This window comes from Myzus persicae, unplaced genomic scaffold, assembly GCF_001856785.1.
Source record: "Myzus persicae strain clone G006 unplaced genomic scaffold, MPER_G0061.0, whole genome shotgun sequence".
NCBI lineage: Eukaryota > Metazoa > Arthropoda > Insecta > Hemiptera > Aphididae > Myzus > Myzus persicae.
In genome coordinates this window covers 203,027-215,053 of record NW_019101855.1, presented here as the reverse complement: position 1 = coordinate 215,053, position 12,027 = coordinate 203,027, and the positions used below count along the sequence as shown (strand labels likewise).

Sequence of the window (12,027 nt, the reverse complement as noted above, 5' to 3'; positions counted from 1 at the left end):
AATAAACATTTTGATGTTAAATTATTTATGGTCTAATTTAACAATTTTTTTTTTTTTTGGTTTTTACACAGTGTAAATAATTAATGTATAACATACAAGTGCACATTTGATTCAATAAGCACTTAAAGCAAAAATTGAATAGCTAAATAGTGTACAATAAACCAGTGGCAAGGGGTAAGTAAACACGGAAAGAAGTCGAAAAAATATTATAAGTTGGGCAATCAATATGGATAAAGATATTTAGACAATATCACATCAGAAATAAACCAACCAAAATAAAGAGTTTTGAGGAACACCATCAACACATAAATAACTGAGTTATAAATGATTGCTTAAAATTAAAATACAAATAGCTAAACATGTTTCATAACGTAATAACCTAGGACCTCCACCCATTTTCCAATATTCCCTGCATTCATTGTCTCCTATGAAGCTTTGCCACTGCTATAAACTATAAAGCATGATTTGTTATGTGACTTTCTGTGGTGGGAAAACTTAATAACTTTACCACATTAAATCGTACCAAACTAAACAAATCATCCTGTATAATATTAATGTAATACTATAATATGTCTAAATATATTACATAGTTAACAAAACTATACAAGTTAAACAATAAGTGGTAAAAGTAGTAGAAAATAATGGTATATCTTTGAATTTTATGAAAATAATAATACACTTATTGAGATATAAAAGATATTAATATAGCTATGAAGTGTTTAAACACCAAAAAAATGTAGTATGTACAACAAATATTGTTGACGTAAATGTTGTATAATCAACTGTATAATAAACCAAATAAACATTTTAATCCCTAATGCAATTAATCATATACAATTAAAACTGCCATGTTACAGTTTAAAATATTATTGCATATGTTATTGACACAGCATAGATCAATAAAACAATTGAATTATTTAATTAATTGTCACCAATTGTGTAAAAAAAAAAAGATTTTAATGTAAATGTGTATAACATGAAATGAAAATACTGGTTGCAAATCGAAAATTAAAATAAAATTTTTTTTACCATTTAAAAATATAAATGCAATTATAACATATTAATGTTAGGTATGTGAATTAGGAAATATGTTGATTGAAAATTGAAATACAAATTGTTTAAAGAATTGTAAAACTAGTAAATAGAATTATCTTTATGTTGTTAACTATTGTGCAACATAATTGTATTTTATGGTATAATATGTACATATATAAATTACATAAGACATTATGTCTGTACGACTATTATCATTAGTATAGTAAACATTTTACTTACAAATCAAGTGCAGGAAAATTACTTTACTACTGTAAAAAAACATATAAAAACAATAATTTATCGTTTGAATTTAGTAATCAAAACCACCACTAACTTAAACCTAAAAATACTAAAACATCTATAAGATGTAGATTATTTTTATTGTGTGAGAGTAAATTAAATCAGATCACCCTATTAAAAGTAAATACAATTGTATTAAAAAAAATATATATAATATAATAATTATAATTTATCCAAAGTAATATTTAACAAAAAGTAGGTCATAACTAAGGTTCAAGCTTAAATGCATTTATTTTTTGTGGTTGATTATACTGTACGTTGGCAAATTCCTATAGAGGTACAATAAAAATTGACTGAATATATTTTACAAAAAAAATAATTTTGACAAATTTAAGCATTTTTGAGTGCAATAAATCCCGAACTCTAATCAATAATAAATATTACAATTTTATTTAATCGTACATTTTTGAAAGAAACCAAATGTATTGGTAAATTTAATTGTATATTTGCAACAAATGGAACATTATTAGAGTAATATGTCCCGAACCATAGTCATAACTTAAGTTTTTTTTATTGATATATCTATAGAATCTAACTATTTTTAATTCTACAACTTAAAATTAAAATACTGTTAAAATCATTATTTAATTAATTGAAATTAAAGTTAAACCAATACCATCATACCATTAGTAAATATTAAAATTTACATAATGCTAATGAGTAAAAAGTATATCAATAGCTGCCAATTTTAAAAATATATCAAAATCAAACATATACATTAGATCTATGAAATCGTTATCTGTATTGAAAAATTATGGATAACAAATACTAAAAAATAATATTTATTAGTATGAAAAAATTACTAAGAGATGTTAAAAAAGAAAAATTGGCAAACAATAACAAAGAATCTTGCTTAAAATTTGAATTATAGCTAGACAAAAAAAATTTATTTATTATCACAGAAAATTAATTATATGAATCATTGAGAGTGGTTTCCAAATAGTTAGATTTAACAAAACAAAATCTATATATGCATTAAATATACAAAGTTATTCAAATCTTAATTTCCATAAAATATTATAATGGTGATTGTTTACAAATTAACAGATAGAACATTCTATATATCTTGTGAAACGTAAAATTTTAGTAACTTTGTATACTAATATACAGCAGGGTATCTACAGTATATTCATACATATTTTAGATTTTAATAAAAAATAAAGAAAGAAAACATAATTACCTAATAAATGTCAAAGAATTTCAAAAACTAGTTAAGTTTTTGAAATGTTTAACAAACATAAAAAATTCATAAACAAAGTTCTTGACATTCCAAACATATAACTCACAACGATTATATAACTCATTGATGCATTCTATATTGAGTATTACGTTCTTTTACAGGAAGTGGATGAGCTTCTGAATTGAACACCCATTTATCCAATGGAATTAGATTATCATCACTGAATAATAGGTATAAATACTAGAACATAATTTATGAATAAGTAAAATTATAACTATTTAATTACATCTAATTACTAGTCAATATTACATACTTTGAGAGTTTCTGCAAAAAAGTAACTCTGCTGAACATCATCTTTACTTGAATCTATTTGGTAAACATCTTTAATTCCACTGTATCCACCCGATACTCTACAGTGTTTTTCAAAAGCCTTAATACAATAAAACCAAAATGTGTTAAGCTATGTTGAAAACTGAGACTGATAATTAACTGTTATCAATCGTTATGTTCAATTAAGTAAAATGGCTCTTACTTGTACGGCCTCCCATCCCCATTCTCGGTATTTGTTGTCATGAGTTAATCGCCATAAAACAAAATATGACTCCACTGTTTCAGGACGAAGAATATTATATTTTTCAGTGCCTCGTACTGCAACTGCCTCATAATTATCTGTGAACCTAAAAGCTTCAGGTCCTAATTTTGTAGCAGTTTTATCGTAAGCTACATGACATGTTTCTGTTAAACTAGCACCGAGATCAGTATAATGTTTAGACGCATCACTACCTAGAGTTTCGCCAGCAAGTGCAAACATTCCACCTAAAATTACACATGTATAAGATCAAGTATTGAATACAATTATCAGCTCTAGTTATCCATGAACTAAGAAGTTTTCAAAAGTTTAAATTATTATTGTTTTAAAGACTGTTTAGACTTTTTAGTTCATAAAATTACATTTAGTAATAGTAGAATTGAAAAATAATTTAAATATAGTAAATAGAAATCATAGAATATTAATGTTATTTTACAAAATGTTTTCTATGTATTTAATTAAGCTAAGTATATATAAGATGTAAATTATACAATAATTATTTATTTAGCTTTAGTGCAATCTGTTATCTCATATGGTATATCCATTTGGGGAGGAACTTTAAATAACATTATATCTAGATCAATGTTACAATAAATGGTGTTATTAAATATTTAGTTAATTTTCCTATGCAAACTTAAACTATTCTAATTTATAAAAAACATTACATTGGTAAATAGTTTTAAGATTATTTATAACCAATATCTATTAGTAGACTTGTGTAAACTAAACATTTAATACCAGTATCAGATCATGAACATAATACTAGGTATAAACAAAATGTTGACATACATTTATTGGCATCAAAACGTTTTTAGACAAAAAATTGTATGGTCTTAATTTATGTCCCTTATTAAATATTAATATTAATTAGTTTGATTGGATTTGTCAGCGATAATATAATAATTATAAGATTATTACATACATAAAAATTGTTGTACTATGTATAGTATTAGTATAAACAGTAGATTGTTTTTCAATTTATTTGTATTCTTTAAGTGATTAGAACTCGTTCTCCCAAAGCTTTGCTTTTATTAGGTGGTGCAATAATTATCCTATGGTATTTTATGTTTATATTTTTGGATTATTCGTGTTGATGTAGTTGCAATAAAGTTAATTATTATTATTATTATTAATAGTCTATAAAAACAGTAATTCTTTGAAAGTTAATAAGACATAAGAATGACTACCAAATACTACACATAAAATCTAACTGTACAACACAAAACCGAGTTTTGAATAACCCGGAGTTAGGTAAAACCAACTATATTGTTATATGTATATTATTATTTACCTGCAAAACACGATAAGTGGTCCATTTTATGTTCGAGTCGATCAAAACGCATGTCTGCTAAATATGTTAGTCCAGTAGAAGATGTTTGTACTAGGTTATCCATCACACTTGCCATAGCATCATCAAACATGTCACGTGCTATTAAATCTTTGCCGTTAGATTGTATATACGCTTTCAACAAATATTCATAAAAACTATCACCAAGGCCTCCTAGTGATACATGGCCTAAAATAATACAATGCAATTATGAATATGTATATGACACATTATGTACAGATAGATATGATAAATTTTAGTTGCAAAACTGTATAATTACAATATAATAGTTTTATATTCATGCATGTATAAAAGAAAAACATTGGTAAAGTTGTTTTTTTTTTTATCAGCTTTTAGTTATAAACTACTACAGCTCAACAGTTACAATATATGCCTTTAAGTCAAGAGTTAAATAGTCTAATTCTACCTTTGCTAATTTATAGTTTTAAAAATAATACATTTTAATAAATTACAAAATATGTTATGTAAATAAAAGTACATTTTAAGTTATTAAAAATGATTGCTTAACTAATTATGTATGATCTCTGATAAAACAATTACAGTTAAGTATAAAGGTACTTGTATTTATAAAGGTTACAATTTCTAATTCATATTTGAGTATTAATGGTTTATTAACTAATTATTTATTTTTTTATATAATCTGAAGTGTCAAACTGCTTTGGATTGTTAATATTATTTTTAATTACATTTTTAAGTTATACATTTCAACAAGGTAATTATTTTTTGGAGACTGAAGATAATATAAATATAAAATACGTAGCACAAACGATAAGAATGTAATAAATAAGATAATACAAAACAAAACCAACATTTCTAAAAATTGTGTAAAAATAATTGAAGACAAGCAGATAATTTATTGTTTAAGATTATTTTTAAAAGTACTTAAAGTTTTAATATTAAGTGAAATATATACTCAATAGTATTAGTCATTGTGTACAAAAACATTTTAAGAAAATGTGTGAAAATTCTTAGGAATGTAAGATACATTCAATGATATAAGTTTTGATACTCAATTACATATTATATTATATAAAACTTGGTGATTTACTGAGCATGTTCATTGTTGTACATAACCTAATCAATATCCATTAATATTGAATTTATTCAAATTATGATTTTGAGTATACCTGTTTTAATAAATTAGATTTTTATACTATTTAACCACCTTTTTTAGTTATAATCATTAAGCAGATAATTTTTTGAAAATGCGGATGTAGATTTTAACTTCTCTACCAATAAATCTAACTATGCATATACACACAATTATATATTCTTATAATAATATGGATTGTATTTAAATAATTATATTATAATATTTAAGTATATATTATTTTAATTTTTTCTTACAAAGCCAAATTACATTTTATTGAGTTTTAATTTTAATTATAATAACCAGAAACAATTTAAAAATAATACAAAAATACTTACGTTGTCCCCATTTTCCAGTAATTGGATTTAAGAAATTTGGATATAATCCATTAGGTCGATCAAGACTTCTCACAAACTGTCTAATATGTTCAACTTTTTGTTTATAAATGTCATTTCCAGTAATATCAGATAAGTATACAAATTCCAAATGTAGAGTACCAAATTCTGATAGTATACTACTACCACCACTTGCCCATAAATAATTCTTGCTATTCTAAAAAAACAACCAAAAATACTATATTATTATGTATTAGTAGAAATAATTCTATGATTAATTAATATTCCACTAAGTTAATAATGACTAGGTGTGCTAAGGTTCAGAAGTTATTGTACCTAAACTACACCAAAAAATGAAAGTATCAAGCCCTATAAAATGAAAACAATTATTTGTTCAAGTCACTTCCTACAAACAATGTATATTTTTTACCTTTTTTTATTCATCTTAATGGTTTACATTAATAGCAATTTGAAAATAATTATTATAATTATTTTATTTTTAATATTTGAATTCATATTATCTATAATAAGTCATAACATTTTAAAAATTGTTCTAATACTCATATGAGTCATAATAATTGAAGTGTAGATGAAACAATTTTATAATTTTCAATGCTTCATTCTTGTGGCACAGCTAAGTGCCCATAAATGTAAACTCATTGCTATGAAAAATTTTAGTCATCGAATTTACATACTGTTCATAAACTGTACAGATTGTAAAAAATTCTGTAGAAAAAGTATCATTCTTTATTATTACTATGCAAAATATTCCAAACATGTATTATACAATGTACATAAAAAATAAATAATATTAAATCTACCTATTTAAAAAGTAATAAATGTAGAAGTGTACTTATAGTTATCATAATTTATAAATTTAAATTTAGTCTAGTGTAAACATAATGATTTAAATTTTGATATAATAAATGCAAGGCTGTACTGTAACTGGAATATTCTAAGATTATGTCAACTTGGAAATTTAACATCATTTAGAATTACAGAATACTTGTTTACCCCCAACTAAAATATTTCAGATCTGCCCCCCCCCCCATCCAAAAAAAAGAAAATATTAATTAATTAATGCCTTGGAGGAATAAAATATAATTGACCAATAATAATTATGACTAAGAATGTTCTTTTTTGAATATTACTAATTTAAATAAAATGTGAATTATGTTAAAACTAATGCCAATATTATTACATTGCTTTCGAGATTGCTTTTAAGTTTTAATAAATTTTATATTAAGAGCTAGAATTTGAATGTTATATTTTACAAACCTTTACTAATGTATCTTTCTCTATTCAAAATGCTTTTTATTTTTTTTTTTCAATAATTTGTTATTGGTTATAAATCAATTAAATTATATATTATAATACAATACTAAATTTTGCTGTGGTAAGAATTTAGAGAAGAGTATTCAATATCCAATTTCTGCATCTTGTTTGATTTTAAAAATGTTTTAATATGCAATAATAAATTTAAATTATGTTATTATTACGATGACAGAATGTAGTGATATTAATAGAAAGGAAATATTTAAATATAAAATGGGCCAAATAGCCTTAAATTAAAATTTGCATACAGGCCTCAGAACTCATTATTTAGTCCTCGCAAGCTAGTTATAGCTAGTCATAGATATCAAACAATCTTAAAAATAATACTCACCCCAGATTTTAGATTGACTAATGAATATGGGATTCCAGTTGGAGTTTGAAATGCAGGTAATAATTTTTTTGCAATATAATCAGCTTTATCACGGAAAATAGTATCACCAGTCATAGCATAACATGTAAGAAAACCACCAATAAAACGAATATTTGTTTCAAAAACTGATATATCTATTTTCTGTAAAAAAAAAACATCATATCCATTAATACTAATTATTATATACACAGATATGAGTGGAAGAAAATATTTTTATGCATATACTAGGTAACTAAATACATATTTAATAGTCACATTTTATGCTATAATAATTAATAGTGTCATGTACTAAAAGTTAATAAAAAAAATAGCTCCAATTTCTAACACAACATAGGTTGGTTGTTGTAATATTCCAACTTTTGTACACATTTTAACAGTTTTATATGAATGTAGTGTACAGGTTTTCTTCAATGTAATGTCATTAATTATTTTCAATACTTTTAGATATTTTAAATTTGTAGGATTCCAGAAAGCCAGGACAAATTATGAACATTAACTCTAGATAAACTTTTATAGACTTAGATACCTACACTTATAATATTGTAGTACCTATTGCACTATACACTAATTATTATAGAAATGTAATATTTTATTATCTATATAATATACCATATATAGAGGGTTTATGTAAAAATAATAACTATTAGTAAATTCACTGAATAAAATAAATTAAGGTTCCTTTTGCTTACTACATTTACTTACCACATTTTCTAAAGTAAAATTATTAGCAACCCAATCTCTTCCAAGTTTATACTCATCGTGTAAACCCATAATTAATAATGTATCCAATGAATCGACAATAGTTGCACCCATACTTGCTGATCCAAATACGCTTCCAGAATGATCTCGTTTTGATACAGGTTTTAATTCATTTTTACCCCATGCATATTTAACATAGTTATCCCAACCATGCTTCATCATCTAAATAAAAAGTAAATATGAGTAAGTATATAATTATAAGTTAAACCAAACACATTATTAAGTACAAAAAAAACATTATCAAGTCTAATAAACTTTGTTAAGTGTAATAGGTATATTAGTATATTACAATATTATTTCTATTTTACCCTTTTATCTAAAATATTAAATAATATTTTAAAAGAAAAATATACAGATATACATTGATAATAATTATTGTTATCACAATTTTTTTTAAATTAATCGTTATTAATCATAATATTATAATTTATAAAAAATATTTATCTTAATTACTTATACCTATAATAATAAATATGATTAATATTAAGACACTTTCAGAATTTTACCTATAATAACACACAATTATAAAGTTAAATACATTTTTAAAGATTTGAAATGCATTTTTATTTGAGCTATTAAGAGTTCAGCAAAAAACTTTTTAGTAACTTTAAATTAGGTATATATTGTTCTCTAAATAATTGAAAATTATGGTCTATTAATACATTAAATACACTTAATGATTATACGCAGTGACGGCCTGGCCAGGGCCCTTCCGTCTTTTTTTATGGTCTCTTATATTTTTTATTTGCTTGGCATGTTCCTAGTCAATGTTGGGAGTAGGCACTCTTAAAGTAACTATCAAAATATTTAAACCTAAATAATTTTTAGGCACAATTTTTCTTTACAAGGCCCAAGGCCGTTCATTATGGGACCCCGTACAAAATCTGATCTATGGGCCTGTGGTATGCTAGGTCAATACTGATTATACCAATAAATAAACCAGTCAAATCACAACACTCCTCTTTGAGACATTCACCACATATTTATTCTCCACTTCAGCTAAAAAGTTGTATCCCCCTCAACACATATCTAGCCAAAATGTTGACAGTTTGTTTTTTATAATATTAACACATTTAGTTATTTTAATTAGGTAACCACTTAATAATAGGTGCTCATAAGAGTTAAGTATTTTCTAAGAGTGTAAAAATTACTCACTTCTTTAACTTTGTTTCGCCTTTGTCTCAACTCTGAATTCTCAGAAGTTTGACTAGTTTCGACATGTTCAACAATTGATTCTGCTTCAGGATTGAAACTACTATTACTGATAATATGCCGTTTGATAGCATTACCTGTATCAGGTCTTTCTAACACTTTTCGTTTGTCCGAATAGTCCTCATCAATTTTGGCTGACAGTATTTGCTTATCCCAAGCGGCGTGCGGGTCCTCCAATACTCCATCGTGCCTAGAGTTTCCATGGGCTGGCAACAACAGTTCAGGCCCTGCGTTCTGTATGTGCTTGTACACATTGTTAATGGTACCACCGTAGGTTGCCTTAAACTCGGGTAAATAGAACACGGCTCCAAAGCAGATGACCGTCAGGGAAATAAATACCAGCACAACCAGACACATTTCGCTGTTCCTCCGGGTCCGCCTGCTGAACGGCACTGGAGCACCATTGAGATACTTGTGGTACTGAGGCAGCAGCAAAGTCGAATTCGTCATTGTTAAAACAATTTCTCGTGGACATGCACTTTCACATAATAACAACAACAGTTATAATTTGTATTATTGCGTTCTGACGCCGGACGCATTAGATTTCGAGCATAATAATACGATCAGCGGCAGGCCTCTCGTGCGGAAAGGATCGGGATTTGATTATTTTTGAAAAAAAAAAATTATGTTTGCGATTAATTAGTAGTTACAGGAGGAACCTGTTAATAAACGATGGTCGGCCTCGTTATTGACGACGAGTGATGACGGCCGTAGTTGCAGCACATCCACACTCCACCTAGCAACTAAATTGCTGAATAATAGGTGTAATATGAATCTGCTGCTGTTGCTGCTCGACTAATGAGCCAATATGGGTTCGACACAGATCATCTCCTCTCACCACCAACCAAAACAACATCGTTATCAGTTATCACTCCACGTCCTGCATCAGCCAACACTGCCCAAAGTGATTTAAATTTTTTTGGTACGATAACAATCACAGTTCCCGAGAGGTTATATAATTTTTATAATAATAAAATATTAAATTATATTTATAGAACCATATAATATAGATCAACCGTCCATTCTACCGTCCACGGTCCACCCAACATTATTTTTTAAAGTAGGTATACATTACTGCCCAGTTATGAATAATATTGAAATATATTATTGTGGTCGTCATATTGTTTATTGCAGTTATTTTAAAATGTTATATTTTTGAATGTTATAGAATTATTATTTATTGCTATAAGGACTATAATTGTAATAGTATGGTCTAGTATTATCATAGTCCATAGACCGTAATTGGGAGTTTGAAACACAGATTTAGATGAAATTGATTTTATCTATTCTATGATTGGGATTTATAAATTACTAAATATTGTTGAATAATATACTAATATACATATACTATAGTGATCTGTGGGAGTGGTATGCAAATGTTTCATTATTGCTTGTTTAATTATTATTGTTAGAGCAATTAAAAAAAAGTACCCCCCCCCCTTAATATTGAACTGAATCTCTTCACTCAATGTAGGAATCCGAGTGGTTGGCGTGCCGGAAGTCAAATAAATGAATTATACAGTCGTAGTAGCTATTTATAGTACCTAGTTATGTAGAAAAAAAATTAAACGATAATATGTTTTAGGCCTGTTTCCGCCACTGCATTACCGGATAACGACACACCTATAGGTTAGGTATACGGCCCACTTACTACACGTCATAATTACAAAACAATACGTCAATACAATATTATCTGGATTATTCAGGAATCAATAGAATATCCGAACAACGCATGTCAATAATCAATAACTCTTTATTGAGTTGGTATATTGACCGGTTTCGAAATGGATATAATAAGACGCTCAACAAAATATATTAATGATAGACGATACTAGATAGAATTAGCTGGTCAGAATTATCGTTTTTTCATAAATTGTTTCATTCTGATTTCTGATTCGTTTTATACGTCATGCTACCTACTTAAACTGAGTAGGTACCTACTGTGAAATGTGATACATAATTACCATTAATTATTATTTATTAGGCATCTAATTACATCATCATAACATTATTAATACACATAAATAATATCAATTTATCAACATGATAAATCATAAATGATAATATTATACTTCATAATATGTATAATAATTATCATGACGACTATTTTTTCATAGAACATATTATAAGGAGACCAAACTTCGCTTCTGAAAACGTCTCAAAAGAGTCACACTATTACGCTTTTAAACGGCTACACAGTATAGATAGGGTAGATATGTGTAGGCCGTAACATCAGTTGCTATAGTTGTTACTTTCAGTGGAGTAGCAAGGCCCCCCCCCCCCGGGTCAACCCCCCTTCTCACCATTGCCTTTTGTACCGTAATGAATTTATTATGTTTATTCAAAAACTGTAAAAAAAACTTAGTTTTATTTATATTTAAACCTCCCCAACGGCCAACCCTTCCTAATCCTGGCTGCGGAGACACTGTTTATGACGTTTATGTACTTTTTCAGATATATAATATACCTAATAT

General features: G+C 26.6%; 1 protein-coding gene across 1 annotated transcript; it reads right to left on the bottom strand.

The window, feature by feature from the left end:
- Positions 1-44: 44 nt before the first annotated feature.
- Positions 45-10,400, bottom strand: LOC111030605 (mannosyl-oligosaccharide alpha-1,2-mannosidase IA). Its single transcript, XM_022310178.1, has 9 exons — positions 9,497-10,400; positions 8,285-8,503; positions 7,544-7,723; positions 5,881-6,094; positions 4,396-4,620; positions 3,048-3,331; positions 2,829-2,945; positions 2,516-2,755; positions 45-1,304 (listed from the first exon to the last, which is right to left on the bottom strand). Exons 1-8 carry the CDS (start codon positions 10,001-10,003, stop codon positions 2,636-2,638), a joined length of 1,866 nt encoding a protein of 621 aa, XP_022165870.1. The 5' UTR covers positions 10,004-10,400; the 3' UTR covers positions 45-1,304; positions 2,516-2,635.
- Between the last annotated feature and the right edge of the window lie 1,627 nt (positions 10,401-12,027).